Below are 26,041 nucleotides of genomic sequence, written 5' to 3'. Positions count from 1 at the left end.
ATTCCAGACACTGGCGGTCCAAAGAAAAGATCACTCTTTAAGTTTCCTTCCTCCCACCAAACTCTCCAAAAGCCCAAGAGTGAGAAAAGAGGAGCCAGACTAGGTTCCAGAACCATTGCAGCAAGGTTTAAGGGGGCAGATTCCTTTGCTTCTGAGCTGCCTCTGGTTTTGGGGTCTTTTTAATGAGTATATGGGGTGTAGCATCAGAGATCCCACAAAGACTGGGTTACCCTCAAGTGCCTTTCTTCCTTCTCTCCCACATTGTTCTGCCAAGTTTGCCCACGAATTCTTTAAATTCCTTGTGTTCCAATCTTCCAGGACTTCTCTCAGGAAACATCGTGGCCTGGAAAAGGGACAGTAAAAACCCCAGAACCAACCCTCTCCCCCCTCTCTCTCTCTTTAAGAGAGGAATCCTTATGACAGTGCTTAAATTCTTGGCTGCTAACCAAAGTTAACAGTTTGAACTCACCAGCCCCTCTGCTGAGGGGGCTGGGAAGAAAGATAAGACAGCCTGTTTCTTTTGGAAGCCATGAGGGTCAGTTCTGCTCTGTCCTATAGAGTCACTAGGAGTCATACTGAGTTTGATAGCAATGACTTTGCCTTTGTGGTGTTTTTGTTTGTTTTCTTTTTTAAGTACCACCAGGGGAGGCTGAACAAAAAGGAAAAACAAGTTTTTCTGGTTGCCAGGGTTCTCACTCATTTCCCCTTCCCCCTCCCCAGTCTTCTCTAAGTGCACTAATACAGTGAGACTTTTTTCTTTTTCTTCTTGGGATGGTAGCAGGGTAGAGAGATATGTGAGTGTGAAAGTGAAGTGATGGTTGTAATGAAAAATCACAAACCAGATCATACAATTTCCTAAATGTTACTGCTGGTTAAAAAGGAATCATTCTGGTAATAGTTACTGTTGATGTTCATTAGAATGGGAGAAGTTTCACACTCTTTCATTCATTTCTCTCTTCTGTGAGGAAACCTAATTCTTATCTCTTTAAGATCTAGGTCCAAAGGAACATTCTACGGTGACAGAACTTTCTAGATGTGGGTTGTTATGTAGCTCTTGAAAAAATATCAAAATCTATATAGCTGTTGAACTCATAGTTAACTTCTAAAGTTTCTACTAACAGTAAACTACATTTTCCTTTTATTCCATTTTAATTCATATAAATAGCCACATGTGATAATAGACAGCATTTAGACAACACAGCTAGATATACATCTTCTAGATTCAGATCCATTCTTTGTCTCTAGAGAGATTTTAAGACCCTTGGGAGCCAGTGGCTAATAAAATGAGTTCTGACTCATTGCCTTTGAATTGGAACAGACTCATAGCTAACCCTCTACAGGTTTTCAGAAGTTATAAATCGCCCAAGAGGAGATTGTCCATCTTTCTCCCTTGGAGCTTCTAGTGGATTCAAACAAAGGGGCACAATCTTAGGGTCAGCAACACAACTTCCTACTAACTCTGCTATCAGCATTCCCTACAGAGGTTCTGGTGAAGTATATTCTCATCACTGTGGGAAAAATCTGGCTGCTTTATCTGTCTCTAGGTCCTCTTTTGGTGTTTCTTAAATTAAAGCCATGGCCTCAGCTACACCAGCCAAAAAGATGAGGGAAGAAGCCACCTGTGCCATCTGCCTACACCTAATGGTTAACCCAACAAGCATCAGCTGTGGACACAGCTACTGTTATCAGTGCATTGTGGACTTACATGAGAACCTAAACCACATGCAGGGACAGCAAGAGAAGTATTTCTGTCCCCAGTGCCGGGCCCCATTTCAAATGTCAAGCCTCCGGCCCAACAAACAGCTGGGAAGTCTCATTGAAGCTTTTAAGGAGATGAGCCCTGAAATGGTGTGTGGTAAACATGAAGAGCAGCTCCATTTATTTTGTGAAGACGATGGCCAGCTCATTTGTTGGCGCTGTGAGCGGATAGCACAGCACAAAGGACACACCACAGCTCTTGTTGAAGATGTATACCAAGGGTATAAGGTAAGTGGGATTGTGGGAGTGTACAGTGAGGCTTGCAAGGGCCTGGTCTCATGCTACCCTCCAAGACCTGAGATGGTTTAGTCCAACGCCCAAAATGTTGTTTATTATCAAGGCAAAATCAACTCATAGCTACAGCAAGTTTTTAGAGGCACAATCACCCAAAAGGAGATTGCCTTTCTTTCTCCCATGAAGGAGCTGGTGTACTCGAACCCCATGCCTTTGGGTTAGCAGCACAACACCTTAACATTAAGGCACCAGAGCTCCCTAAACCCAAGAAAATGATTCTGAAGTGCAGTTTCATTGTGTCATTCTTCTGGAAAAATAGGCTTGATGTCCTCTGTGAGTCAAGTTCAGATTATCCATCTGGACTTTCAGGAGGATGGCTAGACTCTTGTTTCTGCTGATGATGAATGAAGATGATGTAGAGATGATGAATGATAATGCAGAGATAAGAAATGTAGAGATGATAAATTCTCCCTGTCCTAGAACACACTGTTCAAACTCACATCTATGTGCCTTATTGCTTCACTCGAGGCATGTAGTTGGAAAAATCATAATGGGGACCCATTGGCAAGGTTTCAAAACAGAAAGAAAGATACATTACCTTTTATCTATCTTACGTTGTACAAGGATTTTTTTTAAATGCAGTTAATTTAAAAAGTGAACACACCAACTGTTTCAAAGTATAACTGCTTTCTGTTATTTTTTTTCTGGCTATAATTTTGTTTTTACTGTATTTCCTTATTGTATGTTGATTTGCATATAAAATTCTTATACATTGTGTTTTATTTATGTGCATTGTGTTTCACACCTTCCTTCCTTCACATTGTGTTTCATACGATTATTCCCATACAGTGTTTTATAAAATTAATTTCCACTGATCTATGTCCACTGTCACCCCATCTTTTCAATTCTATACAAGATCTATCCTAATTCCTTGACACCCTCCCTCTGCTTATCAAACTCTGTGACCCCATGATTTCCCTCCCTTGCCATACTCTATTCTCCTCTCCCTCCCCACTTCCCCCTTTGGATTTTTATCCACATCTTACTAGTTATTCTTCCATTTTTACAAAAATGGTCTTATGCAATATTTGTCCTTATGAAACTTAGTTCAGTTCTTGTAATGCTCTATACCCTCTCCCATATTAAATAGTATTGTTTATTTCTGTTTTTGTTTTTTTAAATTATTGGTCCTGGGAGCTACATAGTATTTCATCATGTGTATGTATCATATCCATTCTCAATCCATTCATTTGTTAGTAGACATTTGGGCTGTTTCCATGTTATTACTATTGTGACTAATGCAGCTATAAGCATTGGTGTATAAATCTCTGTTTGTGTCTCAGTTCTCATTTCCCTGGAGTATATTCCTAGTAGTGGAATAACTGGGTCGTAGGGAATTTTTATGTTCAGGTTTTTGAGGACAGGCCAAACTGCCTTCTAAAGTGATAGCATCATTTTACAATCCCACTTACAGTATATGAGAGTTTCAATCTTTCTACATCTGCTCCAACATTTATTTCTTGCTGTCCTGTTGAATTTTGACATTGTTACTGGAGTGAGATGGTATCATCACATTGTGGTTTTTATTTTCATCTCACTTATTGCCAGTGAATTTGAGCATTTTTCCATGTGTCTACTGACCATACAAATTTCTTCCTTTGTCAAAGTGTTTATGTCTCTTGCTTATTTAGTGATTAGGTTGTCAATCTTTCTCTTGTGGTAGCCATATAGTATTCTGTAAACTTTTGCTACAGACTTTTGTCTGAGGTGGCATTGTCCAGTGCGTTACCCGCCCCCAAGTCAATAGATTTTCTTTTCATCCTATTGGAAAAAGTTTTTTATGTTTGCAAGTACTTAATCTTTAGAAGGTTCCATTCATCAATGTTATCCTCTTCTTGTGCATTTCTGTTTATATGTGTCAGCCTATTTATACCATAGGTTAGGGCTTCTAAATATTGTCCCATTTTGTCTCTTAAAATGTGTATGGTTTGGGCTTTTACCTCTATGTCTCTGATCCAACTTTAGTTGATTTTTGTGTGTGGTGTGAGATGTGGATCCTGCTTCAGCTTTATTTAGTTAGAAGTTAAGTTTTGCCAGCACCATTGGTTGAAGAAGGTATCACTGGCCCATTTGACAGATTTTGTTTTCTTGTTTAATAACAGTTGACTGCAGATAGATAAGTCCATTTTGGGGTTCTTGATTCAGTTCCATTGTGTATAGTCTTTCACTGTACCAGTGTCATGCTGTTTTGGTTATTACAGCTGTGTAGTAGTTTTTGAGATCAGGGAGTGTGATACTTCCTACTTCATTTTGGGTTTTCAACGTTTTTTCTTTATTTGAGGTCTCTTTCCTTTCCAAGTAAATTTCCCAATTGCTTATTCTATTTCTTCGAAAATTTAATGTGCCATCTATATTGAGATTGAATTAAACATGCATATTTGCTTTTGGTATGATTGTCATTTTCTCTATATTGAGTTTTCCTGATAATAATGCCATCTGGAATGCAAAAGTTGGGAACAGGGCAGAAATATCAGCAATCAAAAAGCATGGACTTGGTGACAGAAATTAGGCTGGAGAGAGGATAACAGAATTCTGTACAATGACCTATTCATTGCAAATACCTTTGATAAGAAACATAAAACAGCAACTATGCACATGGACTTCACCTGATAGTCTACAGAGAAATCAGGTTGACTACATCTGATTTCTGGAATTAAAAAAAAAAACACCACAAAACAATCAAGGAAGAAAACAAGGCCAAGTGCTGATTGTGGAACAGATCATCAACTATTCATATGCAAATTTAAACTGAAGCTAAAGTAAATCAAACCAAATCCTCAAGAACCAAAGTTTGACCTCAAGTCTATCCCACTAGAATTTAAGGACTATCTCAGAAACAGCTTTGAGGTCTTGAATACTAATGGGCGAGTGAATACCAGATGATTTGTGGGAGGATATCAAGAATATCATCCATGAAGAATGCAAAAAGTCATTACAAAAACAGAGGAGGAAGTCCAAAATGGATGTCAGAAGGGACTGAATATTGCACTAGAGTGGCTAGAAGTCAAAGCAAAGGGAAGAAATTAAGGAGCTAAACAGAAGATTTCAAAGGGCAGCTTTGGAAGACAAAGCAATTATTATTAAATTATAATTATTATCAAAGCATCTTGGTTGCATGTTTGATAGATTTCCAACTGCAAAAGTTGGTAAAAGTTGTCTATTTCCTCCTCTTTGGTTTTGGTTGTTGGTGCATATATATGAATGATAATGGTATTAACATGTCTTCCTTGTATGTGTATGAACATTACATTCTCACTCACAGCATTACATTTTAAGATAGATCTTGAAATGATCTTTTTAACTAAGTGTAACTCCATTTTTCCTCACCTTTTCAATTCCAGTGTTGTAGATAATATGGTTATCTGATTCAAAATGTCCCATGCCAGCTCATCTCATTTTGCCAATTCCTAGTATGTCAATATTTGCATGTTCCATTTCATCCTTAAAAATTTCCAATTTTCTTACATTCATACGTCTCGTAAGTGCAGAGAGCTGGAGTCAGAAAATCGAAAGGGGTAAAACTGCTTGGCATTTCTCAGGATGAAAGAACTGAAGAACAAATTCAAGCCTCAAGTTAGAATATTTAAGGATGCTATGGACTGAGGCTCAATGTTAAGAAGACAAAAATTCTCACCACTGGACCAATCGATAGCATCAGGATGGATGGTGAAGAGATTGAGATTGTTCACAGCTTCAGTTTGCTCGGCTCCACGGTCAACACTTTTGGCACCAGTAGCCAGGAAATAAAAAAACGTATTGCCATGGGAAAGTCTGCGGTTAGGGACCTCTCCAAAATACTGAAGAGCAACAGTGTCTCTCTGGAGACTAAGTTCTGCCTGATACAGGCCATGGTATTTGCAATCGCTTGTTATGCATCAGAGAGTTGGACAATGATTAGCGAGGCTAGAAGGAGAATTGACGCCTTTGAGCTGTGGTGCTGGAGAAGAGTATTGTAGAGAGGATTAAACCAGGCTGTTCCTTGGAGGCAAGGATTCTGGGGCTTCGTCTGACATACTTTGGACATGTTGTAAGGAGAGACAGGTCTTTAGAGAGGGACATCATGCTGGGTAGAGTGGAGGGACAGCGCAGGAGGGGAAGACCCTCTATGAGGTGGACTGATTCAGTGACTGGGGTACTCGGGATGGGTTTGTCGGAGGCAATGAGATTGGCACAGGATAGAGCATGGTTTAGGGCTGTTGTACATAGGGTTGCTATGAGTTGCAAACGACTCGACGGCACATAACAACAATAGCAACAACATGGACAAATATTGAATTATCCAGGAAATACTAAAAGAAGATGGTGACCTATTTTGTATAATATGTTATGAGTTCCCTGTTTTTCAGGGCTGCATAATATTCCATTGTATGAATATACCAAAACATTCACTTGTTGATGGGCATTTGGGTTGCTTCCATCTCACTGCTATTGTGAAGAACACAGCAATAAACATGGGTGTGTGTGTATATATATATATATCTGTTTGGGTGGCAGTTTTGGGGTTTTTTCGGCATATTCCCAGTTGTTCAATTACTGAGTCAAATGGTATTTCTATTTCCAGCTTTTTGAGAAAGCATCATACTATCTTCCAGAGTAATTGCACCATTTTACACTCCCACCAATAGTGGGATTCCAATTTCTCCACAATCTTGCCAGCATTTGTTCTTTGCTGTTCTGTTTAACTTTGCTATTGTTACTGGGGTTAGATGATATTTCATGGTTGTTTTAATTTGCATCTATCTTCGTGAAATATCTCTGTTACTAAAGGACAAATACTGCATAATGCTAGGGTTATAAAACAGGACTGACATGGGGGTTGGAGGGAAATTAAGAAAAGCAGGTAAATAATGAACACTGGATTTAAATATATGTGGGGAAAGAACTGTCTAAAAGAAATATATGATTAGGCATTATTTGCATGACAATACTCCAGAATATGAGATGCTTATGAGTGGATGGGGCACGGGGGACAACAAGGGAAGAGGGAGGAAATTGTGCAGCAATCAAAGAATCTTTTGAAAGAGAAAAGTGAACTGGAGGTGTGGACGAAAATGTGATACAATGAATGAATGGATGTTCAAGCTTTCTGTACACTTCCGTTAAAATATCAGTAAAAAAAAATTAAAAATATAGATGGAAGGAGTACACAGAGTCACTGTACCAGAAGGAGTTGGCTGACACAAAATTATTTCCTGAAATAGCATATGATCAAGAGGTAATGGTGATAAAGGAGGAAGTTCAAGCTGCTTTGAAAGAATTGGCAAAGAACAAGGCCTCAGGGATTGATGGAATACCAATTGACGTATTTCAGCAAAAAGATGCTACTCTCAATGTGTTCACCAGGTTATGCCAAGAAATCTGGAGGACAACTACCTGGCCAACTGACTAAAAAAGATCTATATTTATTCCCATTAAAAAAAAGTGACTCAACAAAGTGTGGAAATCATCAAATAATATCACATGCAAGCAAGATCCTGCTGAAGATTATCCAAAAACGACTGGAACATTACATCAGCAGAGATCTGCCAGATATGCAAGATGAATTTAGAAGAGGTTGTGGCACAAGGGACATTATAGCCAACGTTAGATGGATATTGGCTGAAAGCAGAGATTACCAGAGGAATGTCTGTCTGTGTTTCATTGACTATGCAAAGGCATTAAATTGTGTGGATCACAACAAACTGTGGCTAATCTTGAGAAAAATGGAAATCCCAGAACACTTAGCTCATGCAAAACCTTTACTTGGACTAGGAAGCAGTAGTCAAAATAAAGCAAAGAAACATGGCATGGATCAGGATCAGGAAAGGTGTCATAAGGTATGCATCCTATCTCTACCTTTTCAATCTATATGCAGAACAGATAATTTGAGAGGCTGGACTTTATGAGTAATAATTTGGGGGAATTAGAGGAAGGATTGGAAGAAGACTCAACAACCCATGCTATGCAGTCGACTCAACCTTGCTTGCTGAAACTGAAGAAGATATGAAGCATTTGCTGTAGAAGATCAAGGACTGTAGTCTTCAATATGAATAGAAGCTCAACATCAAGAAAACAAAGATTCTCGCCATTGGGCCCATTGGCAGCTTATGATAGGTGGAGAAAAGATTGTGATTGTTAACAACTTCAGCTTACTTAATTCCTCAGTCAATATTCCTGGCACCAGCAGTCAAGAAATCAAAAGACAGGTTGCATTGGGAAAGTCTGCTGTCAGAGACCTCTGTAGAATATTGAAGAGCACTGGTGTTAGTCTGGTTGATCCAGGTCATCATATTCATAGTTGCTTGTCATGCATCAGAGAGCTGGAAAATGACTAAAGATAACAGAAGAATAATCAATGCCTTTGAGTTGTGGTTCAGGAGGAGAGTGTTGAACATACCATGAACTTCCAAAAGAACAAATAGGTCTGTCCTGGAGATGATGAAACCAAGCTACTCCATGGATGCAAGGATTTTGAAACTCCATCTCACATACTTTGGGCATGTGGCCTGGAAGAACCAATCCTTGAAGAATTCATCATGCATGGAAAGGTGGAAGGACAGTGCAGAAGAGGAAGATTCAGGATGAGATGGATTGACTCAGTGACTGGAGAAATGGGATTATGTCTGTTAGAGATGATGAAATTGGTTTAGGATAGGGCAGGTTCAGAGATATGGTACATAGGGTTGCCATGAATCACAAGCAACTCAATGACACATAATAACAAACAACAACATCTATGAACTGGAAACTTTCCCATTTGTTTATATCTTGTTTCTCACAGTTGTGTTTTGTAGTTTTCTTTATAAAAGTCCTTTTGTGTCTCTAGTTAGGTTTATTCCCGAATATCTCAATTTGTAGTTTGCTATTGTAAAATTGCTCTCTAAGTTTCCTTTTCTACGTTTTCTTTATTACTGTAGAGTAATTACACTGATTTTTGTAAATTGATCTTATATCTTGCCACTCTACTAAATTGGTCTACTATGTCTAACAGGTTTTTTGGCCAGGACATTTTCTTGTGAGGAATATTTATATGACCTACTCAATTTCTTCTCTTGTGCTGAGTCTGTTTAAGTGTTTTATATCTGTCCATGTCAATCTGGATAATGTGTGAGTCTTGAGAAATTTGTCCATTTCCTTGTGGTTTTAAAATTTATCAGAGTATAACTTTTTATAATAATGTTTCTTTACTACCTATCTAATTTCAATTTATTCTGTTATGATGTCATAGCTATCATTTCTTATTTAGGTTATTTGTGTCTTTTATTAAAATTATCAATGGCTTGCCTGTTTTATTGAGCTTTTGAAGAATCAGCTCCTGGTATTATTGATAATGTTAGTAGTTTTTCTGTTTTGTATCTTATTTATTTCAGCTCTTGTCCTTATAATTTCCTTTCTTCTAGAGGCTGTGGAGTTAGATTGTTATTATTTTTCTGTTTTATAGAGGTATTGAGTTAGGTAACTAATTTTGCTTCTTTCTTCCTTTTTTATGTGTTTTCATCCTTTTTTATGTGTTTGCCTATTGCTATGAACTGGCTCATGAAGACTGCCTTAGCTGTACAACAGAACTTTTACTATGTTATATCATTGTTTTCATTTGGTTGAGGAACTCTTTTATTTCATTTTTTTTCTTTGTTTGTTTCTTTTATAACTCAATCATATTCTAGCAGGTTGTTATTTAGCATCCACATGGGTAGTTTTATAAACTTTACCTTATTGTTGATTATTTCTAATTTTGTAGCATTGTGGTCTTAAAAGATATTATGTATTATGTCAGTATTTTTTAATTCATTGAGGCTTGCTTTGTGTCCTAATATATCATCAGTTCTGGAGAATATACACTAGAAAAGTAAGTACATTGACTTTTAGTTGGGTGCAGTACCCTGAATACATCCACAAAGTTGAATTGGCTGATTGTATAGTTTAGATCTTCTGCATCTTTGTTTAGTTTGAGTTGACCTATCCTTTGGTGGCACTCTCATTCCACTTTTTTTAAAGACTCCCACTACAAGTGTGTCAGGAAATGTGAGGATGGTACAGGGTAGGACAGGGGTCAGATCTGTTGTTCATAGGATTGCTAACAACAACAACAACCACTATTGTGGTTCTTTTTCTTTATTCAGGTCTGTTAACCATTGCTTTATGTATTTTACAGTTCTAGCATATGGTGTGTAGATGTTGACCAAGGTTATGTCTTCTTGATCTATTGTGCCTTTAATCATTATATAGTTTCCTTCCTTATGTTTTTATGGTTGTTTTCATCCTGAAGTCTACTTTATCAAAGATTAGTATCAGCATTCCTGCTTTTTTGTGGATATCATTTGCTTAGTACATTTTTTTCTTGCCTTTGATTTTCAGTCTATCATCCTCATTATTTCTTAGATGTGCCTTTTGAAGCAAATATTGATGTTTGAGTTTTTTTAATCCATTATACTACTCATTTTCTCTTAATTGGTGCAGTTAAGTCATTCTTATTTATTGTGAACACTGATAGGCCATGTTTTGTTGTTGCAATTCAGCTGTGTTTCTGTTTCTATTGCTTCTGATTACTGTGAAACAGTACTTTCTTTTGGTTTCTCTGTATGAAGAACTTTCCATACAATTTTTTGTAGAATTAGTCTCATTTTTCACAAGTTCATTACTTTCCTGCTCTTCTGCAAATGACCTAATAACTCCTTCATATTTGATGAACAGCTTTGCTGAGTACAGAATCCTCAGCTGGCAATTGTCTTCTTTCAGCCTGTATATGCCATCCCATTGTCCTCTTGCTATCATGGGTTTCTGCAGAGAAATTAGAGCTTAATAGAATTGATTCTCCTTGTAGATGACTCTTTTTTTCTTGAGCTGCTTTTAGTATTCTATCCTTATCTTTGATTTTAGAGATTCGACTATGTTATGTTTTTGTGGGTTTTGGATTGTTTGGTTTTTTTTTGCTTTTTGTTGTTGTTTTTTTTTTTTTTAATCTACTCTGTTTGAAAGTCATTGAAATTTTGAGCATGGATTTCCTTGGGTGTTTTTTGGGGGGAGTTTTTTGTTTGTTTGTTTTTAAGCCTGGGAAGCTTTTCTCTAGTACATCCACCACAGTTTTCTCACTGCTTACCCTGCCCCCTCATGTTCTGGAATTCTGATCATATGTATGCTGTTCCTTTGATATTATCGCACATGATTCTAATGTTTTCTTATTTTTCTCTTTCTGTCTCCTCTCTGTCTTTTCTTCTAGTATATTCCCATTAAGATTCTTGTCTTCCAGCTCATTGACTTCTGTTCTTTCTCTGCTATTCTGCTTTTTTGTTCCTGCAGCAAATCGGAAACTTCTGCCCTTTCAGTCTTGATATTTTGGATTGTCGTTTCATGCATTTCTTTTAATACCAGTACTGTGTTGGCTGTCCCCTCTCTGTCCTAGCTTTTAATAAATAGCATCAATTCTTTCTTGCATCTTTTAATATTTCTTCAGTAGTTGCTCATCTTCTTTCATGTTGTTATATTTTTTTCTGGCTCCCTGTCTCTTAGGATATTTACTTTATTTAGGGCTTCCATTCTTTCCTCCGTCATTTTTACCTTCTTCTGTAGCTGTTCATATAACTCTACAAAGATATATTTCACATGTATATATGGCTTGGTTTGTTCTTTCACTGTATTTGAGGCTGTCTGTTGCTTTATTGATATTATGTGAAGTTTCTCTTGTTTTGTTTTAGACTGTTTCTGTTCTGCCTGAAGAGGTAGGGAAATATTTTTTTAATTTTATGAAGCTCCTGATTATTTGCAGGCTTAAATTTCTCTTGTTTATGGAGATGGTCAACTCACTTTCCTGGAAGTCTTTCTGGTCCTGTTCAGTATGAAAGTTTCCCTTTCCTAAAAACTTTCAGGTCCTGTTTGGTCTGCAACAGAGCCCTGTGGCAATCTTCCCTGAGTGAAGCCACCACTCCTAAGTCTATTATTGTCCTCAGTGGTCTGTGGTCCAGCCAGGAAATCAAGTTTCCTAACTGCAGCAGTTTCTCTCCAGGGAAGCATGTGGAGGCTTGCCCCACACTGGGAGGAAGTCTTTCATCTGAATCTGATTGGAACCTCTTCTCCTAAAGTCAATAGTTTCTCAACTGCAGTAGTTTCTCTCAAGGAGAGTTGTAGGCAGCTCCCTCCCTGGAGCCTAGGTGTGCCCCTGGGGTAGGGGTGGGGGGATTCTCTCACCTGATTGCAGCCCCCTTTCCTAAATTCTATTGTCCTCAATGGTTGACCAGAATCCCCAATGCAGCAGTTTCTCTCCAGGGGTGTTGCAGGCAGCTCCTTTCTTGTTACCTCCATGTAGAGGAAATCTCTCATCTGTTCCTGGCTAATTTTTGTGGAAGAAAAATTATAAGCCTTTCTTCCATAGTGCTGCTGGACAGTTTTGAACCATCAAAATTCAGGTTAATAACAACAACAAATGAAACACTGCTGCAGAGTAAATCCAACTCACAGAGAGCCCCCATCAAATTTCCAAGGTTATAGATCTTTATGGGGAAAGACAGTCCATATTTCTCCCACAGAGAAGCTGGTGGATTCAAACCACCAACCTTTCATGTAGCAATCCAACATTATGTCAGTTGAGTGCAGGCCATTTTTGCTACTCAGGGAACGTAATAAAAATTAAAAATCCCTCTGCCATCAAGGTGATTCTGACTCATGGTGACCATCCATCCATCCAAAGTCATCAATCTTAATGGGAAGAGTTTGTCCATCTTTCTCTCTCAGAGTAGTTTGTGCATTCAGACTGTTTATCTTTTTAGTTAGTAACTGAGTACTCAATGTACTGCCTAGAACTCTGGTTTGGGTAGCAGAAGGAGCAGGAGAGTACAGAACACTAGGAGATATTAATTTGGGAAGTAATAATGGACATTGAAAAGATCTCTTCCAGGTTTCCAAGACTATAAATCTTAATTTGTCCATCTTTTTCCTTCAGAGCCACTGATAGATTTGAAGCACAGACATTTATTTTGGTTAGCAATGCAACAGGTTACAAACTATCCCACCAGAGTTCCTAAATGCTTTACATAGTAAATATTAAATTATTTGAAGTTGGTTTCATGATAGTTTCCTTTTCAAGGTATCAGGAAAGTTTCAGGATTCCTTTCCTTCATTTTCTGTTCCTGATGACTTGATTCAGCATCTACATCTTTCCTTCATGATTCACCCATAAGGCATACAAATTCCATGTATGCCAACTACTTGGACATTGATAGAAGCTCGAATCCACAGCTCAAAACACCAATCCGTTAATAGTGCCTTGGGCAAGTTACTCAAACTAAGCCTATTTTCAAAGGAGCTCTAGTGGCCTAGGGGAAAAGATCTGCACTGCCAACCTGAAGGTACATGGTTCAAATTTACCAGCTGTTCCACAGAAGAAAGATGGGCAGTCACCTCCTGTGAGATTTACTGCCTCTGCAAACCACTGGAAGGTTAAGTCAACAGTACATAACAACAAGCAGCCAGTTTTTCACTGCAGGAAAACAAAGCTCAACAAAAAGATGTTAAGAATCCTACCTGTTGCTCAAAGTTGCTACAGTTGTTGTTGAATTGGTATTGACTGTCCACTGGGTTTTCATAGGCATCAAGTTGCAGGAAAGAAAATTGTCTTTCCTTCTCTTGTGGAGCAGATGGTGGATTAGAAATGCATATCTTTGGAATTGCAGCATAGCTCTTTACCACTAGGCTACCAGAGCTCCCTGGCGAGATTATATACATTTGGCCCTTAGCATTGTCCCGGCTAAATCATGTTGTAATTAGTTGCCCTTGAGTCACTTCTGACTCATGATAACTCAATGTGTACAGCATAGAACTGCTTCATAGAGTTTTCAAGGCTGAAAACTTTCAGAAGCAGATTACCATGTCTGCACCTCTAGATGGGTTTGAATCAGCAACTTTTGTCAAGTTATAAAGTGTTTACCTGTTATGGCACCCACAAATACTGCAAAACCATACTGTTATTGTTATGTGACATGGAGTTGGAACCTACTCCTAGCTAACTTTCCAGTTGATTTTTAGTGACTGCAAGTCACACAGAACGGAATTGCCCATCTTTCTCTTACAGAGCAACTGGTAGATTTAAACTATGCTTTTGTGTGTTCAGTACAACTCTTTTCTCTCAAGGCTATAAGAGCTCCTGTCAAACCAAAGGTCTCAGTAAATATTCACTGTTGTTCTAACATGTCTTGAAGGGCTAGGGCTCCATGAGAACAAGCATATGTAAATGCTTAATTAATTATTGGCAAATTAAATTGCCTTTATTTACTCAATATTTCCTTCAGGAAAAACTCCAGGAAGCTATGACAAACTTGAAGCAACTCAATGATGAATGCATGATTCAAAAGGCATCAGCAAGAAAGCAAATAGACAAATGGAAGGTAAGAATCTGAGTTCATCTCAGGCTACACTTTCTTTGAACACAGGCGCCCAAGAGTAGATTGAGACAAAGGCAATGTTACTTTAACTAAACTAGACTAAATAGCTGATACCAAAAAAGACATCATTATTTGTTTTTCTGTTGAATTGTTCTTGGTTTTCTATGTCAATGAGAATTTACCAGAGAAGTTCTGCTTTTATGTTAGCAGCATAACTTCATACAGACTATGCCACTAGAACTCTCTCAACTTCAATTGTAGTTGTTGTTGTTATGTGCTGTCTAGTTGCTTGTGACTCATAGTAACCCTATGTACAACACCTCTTAACCCTATTCTATCCTGAGACAACTTTATTGTCTCTGACACACCTCCCCCATTACCCTAGTCCCTGAATCAATCCATCTCATTAAGGATCTTCCTCTCTTGCACTGTCTCTCCACCCTCCCAAGAATGATGTACCTCCCCATGGGCTGGTTCTTTCTTGCAACATGCCCAAAGTATGACAGAGAATCAGAATCCTTGCCTCCAAGAGCAATCTCGTTTCAACCCCTCCAAGATAAACCTATTTGTTCTTCTAGCAGTCCATTGTATATTCAATACTCTTCTCCAGCACCACAGCTCAAAGACATCAATTCTATCATCCCTAATCATTTTCCAGCTTTCTGATGCATAGCAAGTAATTGTCAAGACCATGGCCTAGATCAGGTGCACCATAATCTCCAGACTGAAAACTTCAGTCGTAAGCTAGAATTACTGATATTTCTATAAGCAGAATTTTTGTTTATTTACCCAGAACTGGAACCAGAGCTCTAGTTCTAGGTAAATGGACACAAATCACCCACTACGCATCAGAGAGGTGGACAATGAATAAGGATGAGAGAAGAAGAATTGAAGCCTTTGCGTTACAATGTTGAAGAAGAGCACTGAATATGCCATGGACTGCCAAAACACCAAACAGATATATCGTGGAAATTATATTGCCCGAGTACTCCTTTGAAGCAGAGACTGAGAAACTTTATCTTTCATACTATGGACATGGAGCTGGTTGAGGCTATTCTTTGTTAATGGACATCATGCTTGGAAGGATAGATGGTCAGCAAAGGAGAAGAAGATTTCCAGTGAGATGAATTGACACAGTGATTTCAGCAATGGGCTCTCGTGTATCAGAGATGATGAGGATGGTACAGGATAGGGTAGGTTTCAGGCTGGCTGTCCCTAGGGCCACTATGAGTCATACTTGACTCAACAGCACCTGACAACAAAACCTCTGGTGGCCTAGTGATAAAGAGTTGTACTGATAAACTAAAGGTACGCAGTTCAAAATCCACCAGTTGCTTCACAGGAGAAAGATATAAAGATGGGCAATCTCTTCCTGTGCAATTAACTGTCTCTGAAAACCTTCTGGAGGGTCAGCTATGGGTCAGTTCTGATTCAATTGTACAGAACAAACAATAGTCTTGATTAGATTTTCCTTTTAAATAACTCATAAGTACCTTATCAGCTGAACAAAGTTACCATAGTACAGAATCTAGTTTTTGGATTCACAGATTTAAATAACTAAATGAAAAGTGAAAATTGCACTTGTGTTCATTCTAAAAACAGGCTCAATTCAAAGTAGACTTCACATTCCTCCATCTCATGGGGGTAACATAGGAAAGCCAGCTGATAAATCATGAGGATCATAACTGCTACAAGAACCTATATACTTGTAACTGCAGGACTAAGGCACCTCTGAGGATATTCTAATAGAAAGCCACCTTATTCATTCTCAAAAGCACATTCCTACAAGAAATGAAACTATTAGTATTTTGACTTTTTCCTACTTTAATGATAACATCTAGTACCCTGACCTCTACTTTTCTCCTGCATCTTAGAAGTAAGTAAGTAATGCAACTAGGGAGAATAAGGAACACCTCTCATATAACTGAGTGTTTGCCTCCCTGGCATGATTCTGCAGCAGGGAATCTGGAATATTCTTCTAACTGAAGGGCCTTATGGAATAACAATGCCAATTTTCTTTTCTTGCCTCTAGGAGATGACAGAAGTTCAAAGAAAAAAAATACAGTCTGACTTTAGGACTCTCCACAGTTTTTTATATCAGGAGGAGAAGTTTTATCTTTGGAGGTTAAAGAGAGAAGAAGAAGAGAACCTAAGGAGACTTAGGCATAGTGAGGAGAATCTGGAACTGAAGAGCTGTGAACTTATTAGTTATATCATGGATCTGGAGGAGAAAAGTCGTGGTTCACCTCAGAAATTACTGCAGGTAAGGTTTAAAGGAGCAAAAGAATATGTCTTTTGATGTTGTTGTTCTTGTTGTGTACCACTGAGTCTGAACTGACCCATAGCTAACCCTCCAGTGGGTTTTCAGAGGCAGTTAATGGCATGGGAGGATACTGCCCATCTTTCTTCTGCAGAGCAGCTTATGAATTCAAACTACATACCTTTGAGTTGGCAGTACGATTACTTACCTAAAGAGACATGGAAAGATTCAAAAGGAAGACATGAGTAGGGGAAATTCAAAGTAATTTTTCTTTTAAGTGTACCTCAGTATCATTAGGGGGCCCTAAGCTTGGTGATTTCACATAGCTGACCCTGTAGTGGGTTTTCAGAGGCTGTAAATCCCATAGGAGGAAACTGCTCATCTTACTCCCATAGAGAAGCTGGTGGATTTGAACCATATGTCTCTGGGCTGGCCATGCAGATCCTTACTCACTAGGCCACCAGAAATGAGATTTACAATAATTACAAAATAATTATAAAAATAAAATTAAAAGAATTAGTAAAATAAACCCCACTTGGGTGGATTTAACTTGGTGAACTAAGTAAAACCACGGAGTGAATTTCACCACCATTTCCCCCTTGGCTTTGTGAACAGAATCCTAATATGCAGTCTCTTTTCTGAAATGCTCTCCCAGGTGAGTGATGGCAATAAAGTAAGGCAGTCCAAATGAGAGACAAACTTTCCCCTTCCTTGCGTGAACAACTCTTCTAGAATCTCCTTACAACTGCATGAAGGGTTCAGCCATTGAGTTTAACACCTATGGCTGTAATATTAACATTGGGGCTGTAGCACCTGGTTCCCACTAGCTGAACACTGTCTAGCTGAAAATGTAGAGGGCTGTATCACCACCACATGACACCTGCTGCCTAAAACTTAGTGACCCAAGCAGAAACTGTGCATGAATTCCCCATGGAGGGCCCTTGTCCTAGATCTCCATCATGGACTCACTCAGAAGGGAATTAGATCACCAAAAGCAAGTCCTGTCAAAGGGAACATGAGCAAATCACTTGGCTCCTTCTCCAAGAAACCCACAGAATGATGTGATTGTGAACATTTCAGCTGCCCACAGACTTCAAAAGGGAAGATAACCTCACCTGGAAGTTGGTAAACATCCTGCTGTGCAGAATCTCCAAGAGCAATGGAATGGGAACAGCATCTCTGGGAATCCAGAGTTGCCTAAAGCTACAGTTGTCATGTTTACTTCTTTGGAAGGAAGACTTCTAGAGAATAGTCTAACAAGCCAAGCCCCATGAAATATTGATGTCCCCACAGTGACCTTTTGTTTTTGTTCCTCTACAGGATGTGAAGGGCACTCTGGATAGGTAAGTCCTGCATGAATGGAGGAGGAGAGGGTTGGAGGATATATGACTGAATGGAAGAAGTCTTGAATCTTTGCTTATTCTAGGTGTGGGGCTGTGAAACTAGAAACACCTGAAACTCACTCTTTGGAGCTTGGCACTGTATGCAATGTTCCTGAGCTTTATTTTGACATAAAGAAAATGCTAAGAATCTATCAAGGTATGTGCCTTCAAAAATCACTAAGTCCTCATGGATAAAAGAGTCCTTAAGCAGGAATCATGTTCTCCATTTGTCCCTGAGAGGTCATTTTGTTGTTTTTAGTAGAGCTGCTACACTCTCCCTTGTTAGTGCAATCCAGTGCTCAGACCAGAGGTAAAACATACTACTTATCTGTGAGGGTACTAATTCAGTTTCCTAATCTGAAAAATGAAAATATACAATGTTCCTACTTCAGTGGATTGACATTAAGATTCAATCCATCAGCATGTGCAAATGCTTATCACAAAACATATTACATGGCCAGGACCATTTTATGACGTTAGTTCCAATCTAGCATCTAGGATTCAGTCAATTCTCATCTATTTAAGAAAAGTAAGTGGTTTTAAAGATTTGATCTAGTTAACAAAGATAGTAAATGTTAGAAATATCCAAAACCACATTTTATGAACTTCAAAAGCTGATCTTCATCCTCCTTTGAGTCTGAATAGGCACCTGCTATATCTCCACACTCCTTATCTACAATTAGAAAATTCAAAAAGCTTTGAAAACTGCAAATACTTTCATAACTTATTTGGCTACAAAATATTAGCTGGCCTGAAATTATTTTGTAGAATACTGAATCTTCTATGAACTATCAAAAGAACAGATATATCTTGGGGGAAAGTTCAGTCTCATACTTTAGGCATGTTGCTAGGAGACACTATTCCTTAAAGAGGAATGCTTGGAAAGGTGGAGTTGTTGTTGTTGTTATGTGCCGTCAAGTCACTTGCGACTCATAGCGACCCTATGTACAACAGCCCTAAACTCCGCTCTGTCCTGTGCCAATCGCACTGTCTCTGACACTCCCATCCCAATTATCCCAGTCACTAAATCAATCCACCTCATAGAGGGCTTTCCCTCCTGAGCCGTCCCTCCACCCTCCCAAACATGATGTCCCTCTCCAAGGACTGGTCTCTCCTCACAACATGTCCAAAGTATGTTAGACGGAGCCTCAGAATCCTTGCCTCCAAGGAGCCACGCAGTTTAACCCTTTCCAGGACGAATCTGTTTGTTTTCCTAGCAGTCCATGGTATTCTCAATACTCTTCTCCAGCACCACAGCTCAAAGGCATCAATTCTCCTTCTATCCTCCTTGGTCATTGTCCAACTCTCTGATGCATAACAAGTGATTGTGAAGACCATGGCCTGTGTCAAACACACCTTAGTCTCTAGAGAGAGACGACATTTGATGAGATGGACTGGCACAGTGACCGTAGCAATGGGTTCAAGTGTGTCAGAGACGATGAAGATGGCACAGGATAGGACAGAGTTCAGATCTGATGTTCATCCTCTCTCTGTGAGTTGTACTCAATTCACAATAATTTGGTCCTTTCCTGCATGAATCACCAAAGTCAAGACCAACTCAATTGCAGCTAACAATAACAAGAAGATATCTGGAAATATCTACTGAATCTTCTCTGAGCTTTTATATATTACTGCTTTATTAATAGATCAAGGAGACAAAGTAAATGAAAAGCAACAAAGATTTAGCAAAAACCCAAACCAATGTAATTATAGAAATAAAACTATGTATATTCTAAGCTAATTATAAGAGAGCTCTGGTGGCCTAGTGGCAAGAAGCTGCTCTGCTGGAGAAGGGTGGGAATCCCTTACTATATGATTAATTGCCTCTGATGGTACACAACAAATATTATTTATATATAATATAAATTATAGGTAGAATCTTATATATAATGGATTGTTATTGTGTATTGTCAAGCCAAAACTGGCCCATAGCTGACTCTCCGATGGGTTTTCATAGGCAATTACTCACACAGGAGGAGATTGCCCATCCTTCTCCCCCCAGAGCAGCTAGTGGATTTGAACCATGTGCCTTTGGGATTGTAGCACAGTTTATAATAGTATATTAATATGCTGCTGTTGTTGTTGCTATGTGCCATTGAGTCACTTGCGACTCATAACTACCCTATGTACAAGTGCCCTAAACTCTGCTCTATCTTGTGCCAACCTCACTGTCTCTGGCACACTTACTTCCATTACTCTAATCTCTGAATTGATCCATCTCATCAAGAGTCTTCCTCCCTTGTTCTGTCCTCCTCTCTAAGGAATGGTCCCTCCTTGCAAAATATGTCAGACGAAACCTCAGAAGCCCTGTCTCCAAGGAGCAGCCTGGTTTCACTCACTCCAGTACAAACCTGTTTGTTCTCCTAGCAGTCTATGCTATATTCAATACTCTTCTGCAGAAACACAGCTCAAAGGCATCAGTTCTTTTTCTATCATCCCTAGTCACTGTCCAGCTCTCCGATGCATAGCATGCAGTTGCAAAGACTGTGGCCCAGATCTGGTGTACCTTAGTCTCCAGCTTGATGTAGTTGCTCTTCAGTACTCTGGAGATATATTAATATAGAATTATATTAATGCTATAAACTAATAAATATTATCATTCATATTTTATTAATATATAATATATATTATTTGTGAATATATATATATATATATATATATATATATATATATACAAAATTACATTGGGTTTGGGTTTTGCCAAGTCTTCTTTGTTTTTCATTATGGACCAAAGACTATCAAAATATTCCCTAATAGTAGGGATGATGATCTGTGATATTTTTTTATTTATATAATTAGGGCATGTACCTTAAGAATTCCATTTTATCTTTATCCTTAATAATTCTTTTACTTGATGTCTTTTGATATTATTTTTTAACTATAAAAGCTGTGTAAGTATATTGTTCATTCCTGGACTCTTAATCTTTCTATCACTTTCTGTTATGTGTCTCTTGTAAACAATTTTTTGTTGTTGCTGAGCACTATCAAGTCAGAACGAACCCATTGCTGACCCTCAGCAGGTTTTCAGAGTGTAAATCACACAGAAGGAGATTGCTCATCTGTCTTTTGTGGAGAAGCTGGTAGAGTTAAATAATTTACCTTTGCGCTGGCAGTGCAATTCCTTAACACTAAGCCACCAGAGCTCCCCTGTATACAATATATAGATGGAATTTTTAAAATCCTAATACCCCTCCACCCCCACCTGTTAAGTAGTCTTATTGTTAAGTGGTATTATCAAGAAGTTAACACTTTGACTTCTTAAAAGACTTTTCTGGGTCATTCCCTCAGACAATATAAACTGAAACTTTAATTTTTTTAATTTGTGTGTGTGTGTGTGTGTGTGTGTGTGTGTGTGTGTGTGTGTGATGGTAGGTCAGTGATAAGGAGTAATTAAAGAGTTATTTACCAAAGAAGTAAAAAACAAAAAAATAAACAAGGAAGAATGAAGCCTCAAACAGTAGGAGTAGAGAGAGCTATAACCATGATAGAGGAACAAGTTGTCCAAGTAATAACCAATAGGGCAGGATTATGGTATTAAAAACTTTTACTATGCCTCTTTCTGCCTCCAATCACATCTAATGTTCCTCATTGGCTGAACAAAACAGAAGCCAAAGAAAAGAGGGTCTGGTTGATATGTATACAGATATCAGCCTTTCTTAGCACAAAGGGTGAAAAAAGGTAAAGAATGATCTGAAAGAGCAAACAGAAAACATTCAGCAAAGAAATTGTTTCACAATACTTTCTCTTCAGTCCACTGATCAGTGTTTAACCCAATTAACAAAGTATTTTCTTAACTGCCTTACAAAAAGTCCAATTATTATAATTTATTTTTAAAATTATCTTGAAGAACAATGACCAGTATCTCCTCTTAGTTTATCATGGTTTTTCTGTCTTGATTAATTATAACCAGGTTTTTCTAAATGTAGATTGCTCTTTGATGTGCTACCATAAAATATTAACTGATAATAAACTTTGCCTAAACTAAGAAAGGAGTTGTTGTTGTTTATTGCCATCGAGTCGAGCATAACTCATTACAACTCTGAATAAAAGGCCTGAAGCCTTTCTATAATTATTGTTATTTCTCCAAGTTCATAGAGTTTTCAGACATGTGGCTTAGGAAGTGGATGCCACTCCTGCTTCCAAACTTGAATCAATCTTGAATCAGTCTAGGAGCTCCACCAAACACTGCCCATGATGGGTAGCCATTATGACATTATGGTGTATGGCATAACTATGGCACAGTTGTTCCATTATGGCATTTGAAACACAAATGGCACAAGATTCAGTGTCACAGCAAACCCACATTACCTCATCACACCTAATTGGCCAGAGTGCTGTATGACTTAGAAGAATGTTCCTCCAAAATATAGTAACAAGAGATTAAAATATAATAATCCCTCTGGCCCAACTTTTAAATATAAGGGCTCCCCAGGAGATCTTGACTCTAAACAAGAGGCTTAAATAAAAACAACGAAACCATCCATACAGATCCTCAACCAAAACAAGATCACCATCTTACAGACTCCAGGCCACTTCATCCAACTCCTAAATGGAAGCAAAGTCTTTGGCTTTATATATTGTTGTTAAGTGCCATCTAGTAACAATCCTATAAACAAAAGAACTATTGTCCTTCTAAGTTCACTGAGTTTCCACAGGCATGATTAGGAAGTGAATGCCATTCCTTCTTCCAAGCCTGTCTTAATCAGTGAGCTCTACCAAACATTGTCAACCATGTGTAACCATTATGACATTATGGCACACCATTCAGTATCACAGAATCCAAAAGATTGATGTCTTGGAGACTACTTAGACTGCCAGGAAAACAAACACGTATGTCTTGGAAATAGGGCAGGCACAGTACCCTTTACAAATAAGGAGGGTGATGCTTCATCTCACATATTTGGGGCATGATGCTAGGAGAGATTATTCCTTGGAAAAGGACATCATGCTTGGAAAGGTGGGGAGTCAGCAAAAGACCCTCAATGAGATGGATTAACTTGTTGACTGCAGCAATGAGATCAAGTGTGTGTGAGATAATGAGATGGCACAAGCTAGGATAGGATTTGCTATGAGTCATGGTTGACTTCACAACACCTAATACAACAACAGTTATGAGGAACTGAGCTGCTAACTCAAAGGTTTGCAGTTCAAATGCACCAGCTGCTCCACAGGAGAAAGATGAGCAGTCTCTTCCTACTAGGTTTACTACTTCTGAAAACTTGTTTGAGGATTAGCTATGAGTCAGCTCTGACTGGATGCTACTCAACAACAGAAGACACACACTATGGGGGAAAGAGCTTTGGAAATGAAAGGAATGATATCAGCTCTAGTCCTCAGTCCTGGTCCTTAGCTTCTCTAAGTGGCTAGGGTTGTTATTGTTATGTGCCACCGACTTGCCTGCGACTCATAGCAACTCTATGTACCATACCTCTGAACTCTGCTATATCTTGAGCCAATCTCACTGTCTCAAATACACCTACCCCCCATTATCCCATTTAACATGTCAATCCATCATCCAGAGTCTTCCTCTGCTGTGCTATCTCTCTATCCTTCCAAGCATGATGTCCTTCTCCAGGTCTTTCCTGGCCACATGCCAAATATATGTGAGATGGAGTTTCAAAATCCTTGCCTCTGAAGAGCAGCAAGACAGATCTTTTAGTTCTCTTGGTGGTCCATCGTATTTTCAATATTCTTCTCCAACACCACATTCAAAAGAGATAGATTTTTCTTCTGTCGTCTCTGTTCGTTGTCCAACTCTTTGGTGCATAGTTAGTAATTGCAAAAACCATGGCTTGAAGAAGACACAGCTTAGTCTCTAGACTAATATAGACTTTGGGAGAGGTCCCTGACAGCAGACCTTCCCCAGAGCACCTCATTTTTTAATTTTTTGACTGTTGATGCCAAAAGTGTTGATTATGGGTCTGGGCAAGCTGAAATTGTAAACAGCCTCAATCTCTGCTCCATCTATCATGGAGTTGCCAATTGGTCCAGTGGTGAGCATTTTTGTTTTCTTGATGGTGAGCTTCAATTCACACTGAAGATTGAAGACCTTGACCTTCTGCAGCAATTACTTCAGGTCCTCCTCAGTTTTGGCAAGCAAGGTTGTATTAGCTGCATAACATAGGCTGTTGATAGGTCTTCCTCCCCATCTTAATTCCACATTCCTCCTCATAAAGTCCTGCTTTCCAAGTTATCTGTTCTGCATGTAGATTGAAAAGTATGAGGAAGAATGAATCCCTGATGCACTCTTTTCCTGATTTTGAACCATGCAGTGTTTCCTTGCTCTGTTCTGACAATTGCTTCCTGGTCTAAGTATAGGTTTCACATAAGCACAATCAAGAGTTCTGGGAGTCCCAGCCACAATTTGTTATGATCCCTCAGTCAAATGCCGTTGTATAGTCAATGTTGATGCATATATCTGAATGATAGTGATCTTAACCAGACTTCCTTGTATGCTTATGGATATTACTCTGTCACTCACAGTATTGTATTTAAGATACAAGTAAGGATAATAATGATGCCAAAACTGATGTTACTACTATTTTGTGCCAGAAGTTTTACAATCACCATACATGTGTTAGCTCATTCCTTTCTCTCCACCAACTTCCTCAAACAGTCTGAGGATTTCCACTCTGTATTTTTAAAAGTTGAGGCTCAGTGAGTTAAACGACTTGTCTAAGGTCACAAAGCTAGTAAGAAATAATGCTTGGATTTAAACACAGATTGGTTTTATTGAAAATGAACTGTGCTCCCAACTCCAAATAAAATGTTCCCTTTCTTTGCAGTCAGTGTGACCCTGGATCCAGATACAGCTCACTGTGAACTGACCCTATCTGAGGACCGGAGACAAGTGACACGTGGAAGTCCCCAGGAGAATCTTGACATGTCTTCCAGGAGGTTCAGTGTCTTCCCCTGTGTCCTGGGCTGTGAGGGCTTCACCACAGGAAGACAATACTTTGAAGTAGATGTGGGAGAAGGAACTGGGTGGGATTTAGGACTTTGCACAGAAAGTGTTCAGAGAGATAAGAATATGAAGCAGAAGCCAGAATGTGGATTCTGGACCATCAGGCTATGCAGAAGGCAAGGCTACATAGCACTTAGCTCTCCCCCTGTTAATCTTCATCTGAGGGAGCAGCCCCTGGTTGTGGGGGTTTTTCTGGACTATGAAGCTGGAATTGTATCCTTTTATAACATGACAAATGTATCCCACATCTTCACCTTTCCACAGGCCTCCTTCTCTGATACTCTCAGACCCTATTTCCAAGTTTATCAATATTCCCCTTTGTTTCTACCTCCTCCAGAAGAATAAGGAATGAGGTAGAATCTCCTAGGTTTAAGCAACATAGAGCTCAATTAATGTAAATCCCATGACAATCTGGTGTGTTTTCGTTATTGTTTTCTCTCAGTGTATTGAATAAATTGGCATTAAATGAATAGATATTGTTGTTGTTGGGTACTATCAAGTCAGAACCAACTCATAGCTGACAGTTCAGTGGGTTTTCCGAGACAGTTAATCACACAGCAGTAGATTGTCCATTTTTGTCCCTCCCTTGAACCAACTGATGGATTCAAACTGCATACCTTTGCACTGACAGCACAGCTCCTAACCATTAAGCCACCAGAGCTCCCCAAACAGATACTGTTGTTGTTGAGTACCATCAAGATGGAACCAACCTACAACCAATCCTCCAGTGGGTTGCCAGAGGCTGATAATTGCATATAGGTGATTACCCATCCTTCTTTCACAAAGCTGCTGATGGATTCAAATCATGTGACTTCAGGATTGTAGCGCCATTTCTTACTACTAGGCCACCAGAACTCCTTCAAATAGATGCTAAAGCTGTAAAAATAACACAGATGATCGGCTTGAATTGAAGGACTGAAAATCATTTCAATCACCATACATTGTCACTCTACATCGAAGTTTCACTCACTCGTTCACTTGGAGAATTGTGTAAGAACCGACTCATAACTGAATCTCCAGTGGGTTTCTGAGG

General features: G+C 38.8%; 1 protein-coding gene across 1 annotated transcript; it reads left to right on the top strand.

Annotated features, from left to right (window-relative positions):
- The first annotated feature begins 1,575 nt into the window (after window positions 1-1,575).
- On the top strand, window positions 1,576-25,353 carry TRIM38 (tripartite motif containing 38). The gene is made up of 6 exons (XM_006888639.1): window positions 1,576-1,986; window positions 14,310-14,405; window positions 16,435-16,665; window positions 17,983-18,005; window positions 18,089-18,201; window positions 24,830-25,353. Exons 1-6 carry the CDS (start codon window positions 1,576-1,578, stop codon window positions 25,351-25,353), a joined length of 1,398 nt encoding a protein of 465 aa, XP_006888701.1.
- The last annotated feature ends 688 nt before the right edge of the window (window positions 25,354-26,041 follow it).

The sequence above is a fragment of the Elephantulus edwardii genome, unplaced genomic scaffold (genome assembly GCF_000299155.1).
Source record: "Elephantulus edwardii isolate Elephantulus edwardi_28Jun2011 unplaced genomic scaffold, EleEdw1.0 scaffold00070, whole genome shotgun sequence".
Taxonomy (NCBI): domain Eukaryota; kingdom Metazoa; phylum Chordata; class Mammalia; order Macroscelidea; family Macroscelididae; genus Elephantulus; species Elephantulus edwardii.
This window is presented reverse-complemented; position numbering and strand designations above follow the sequence as displayed.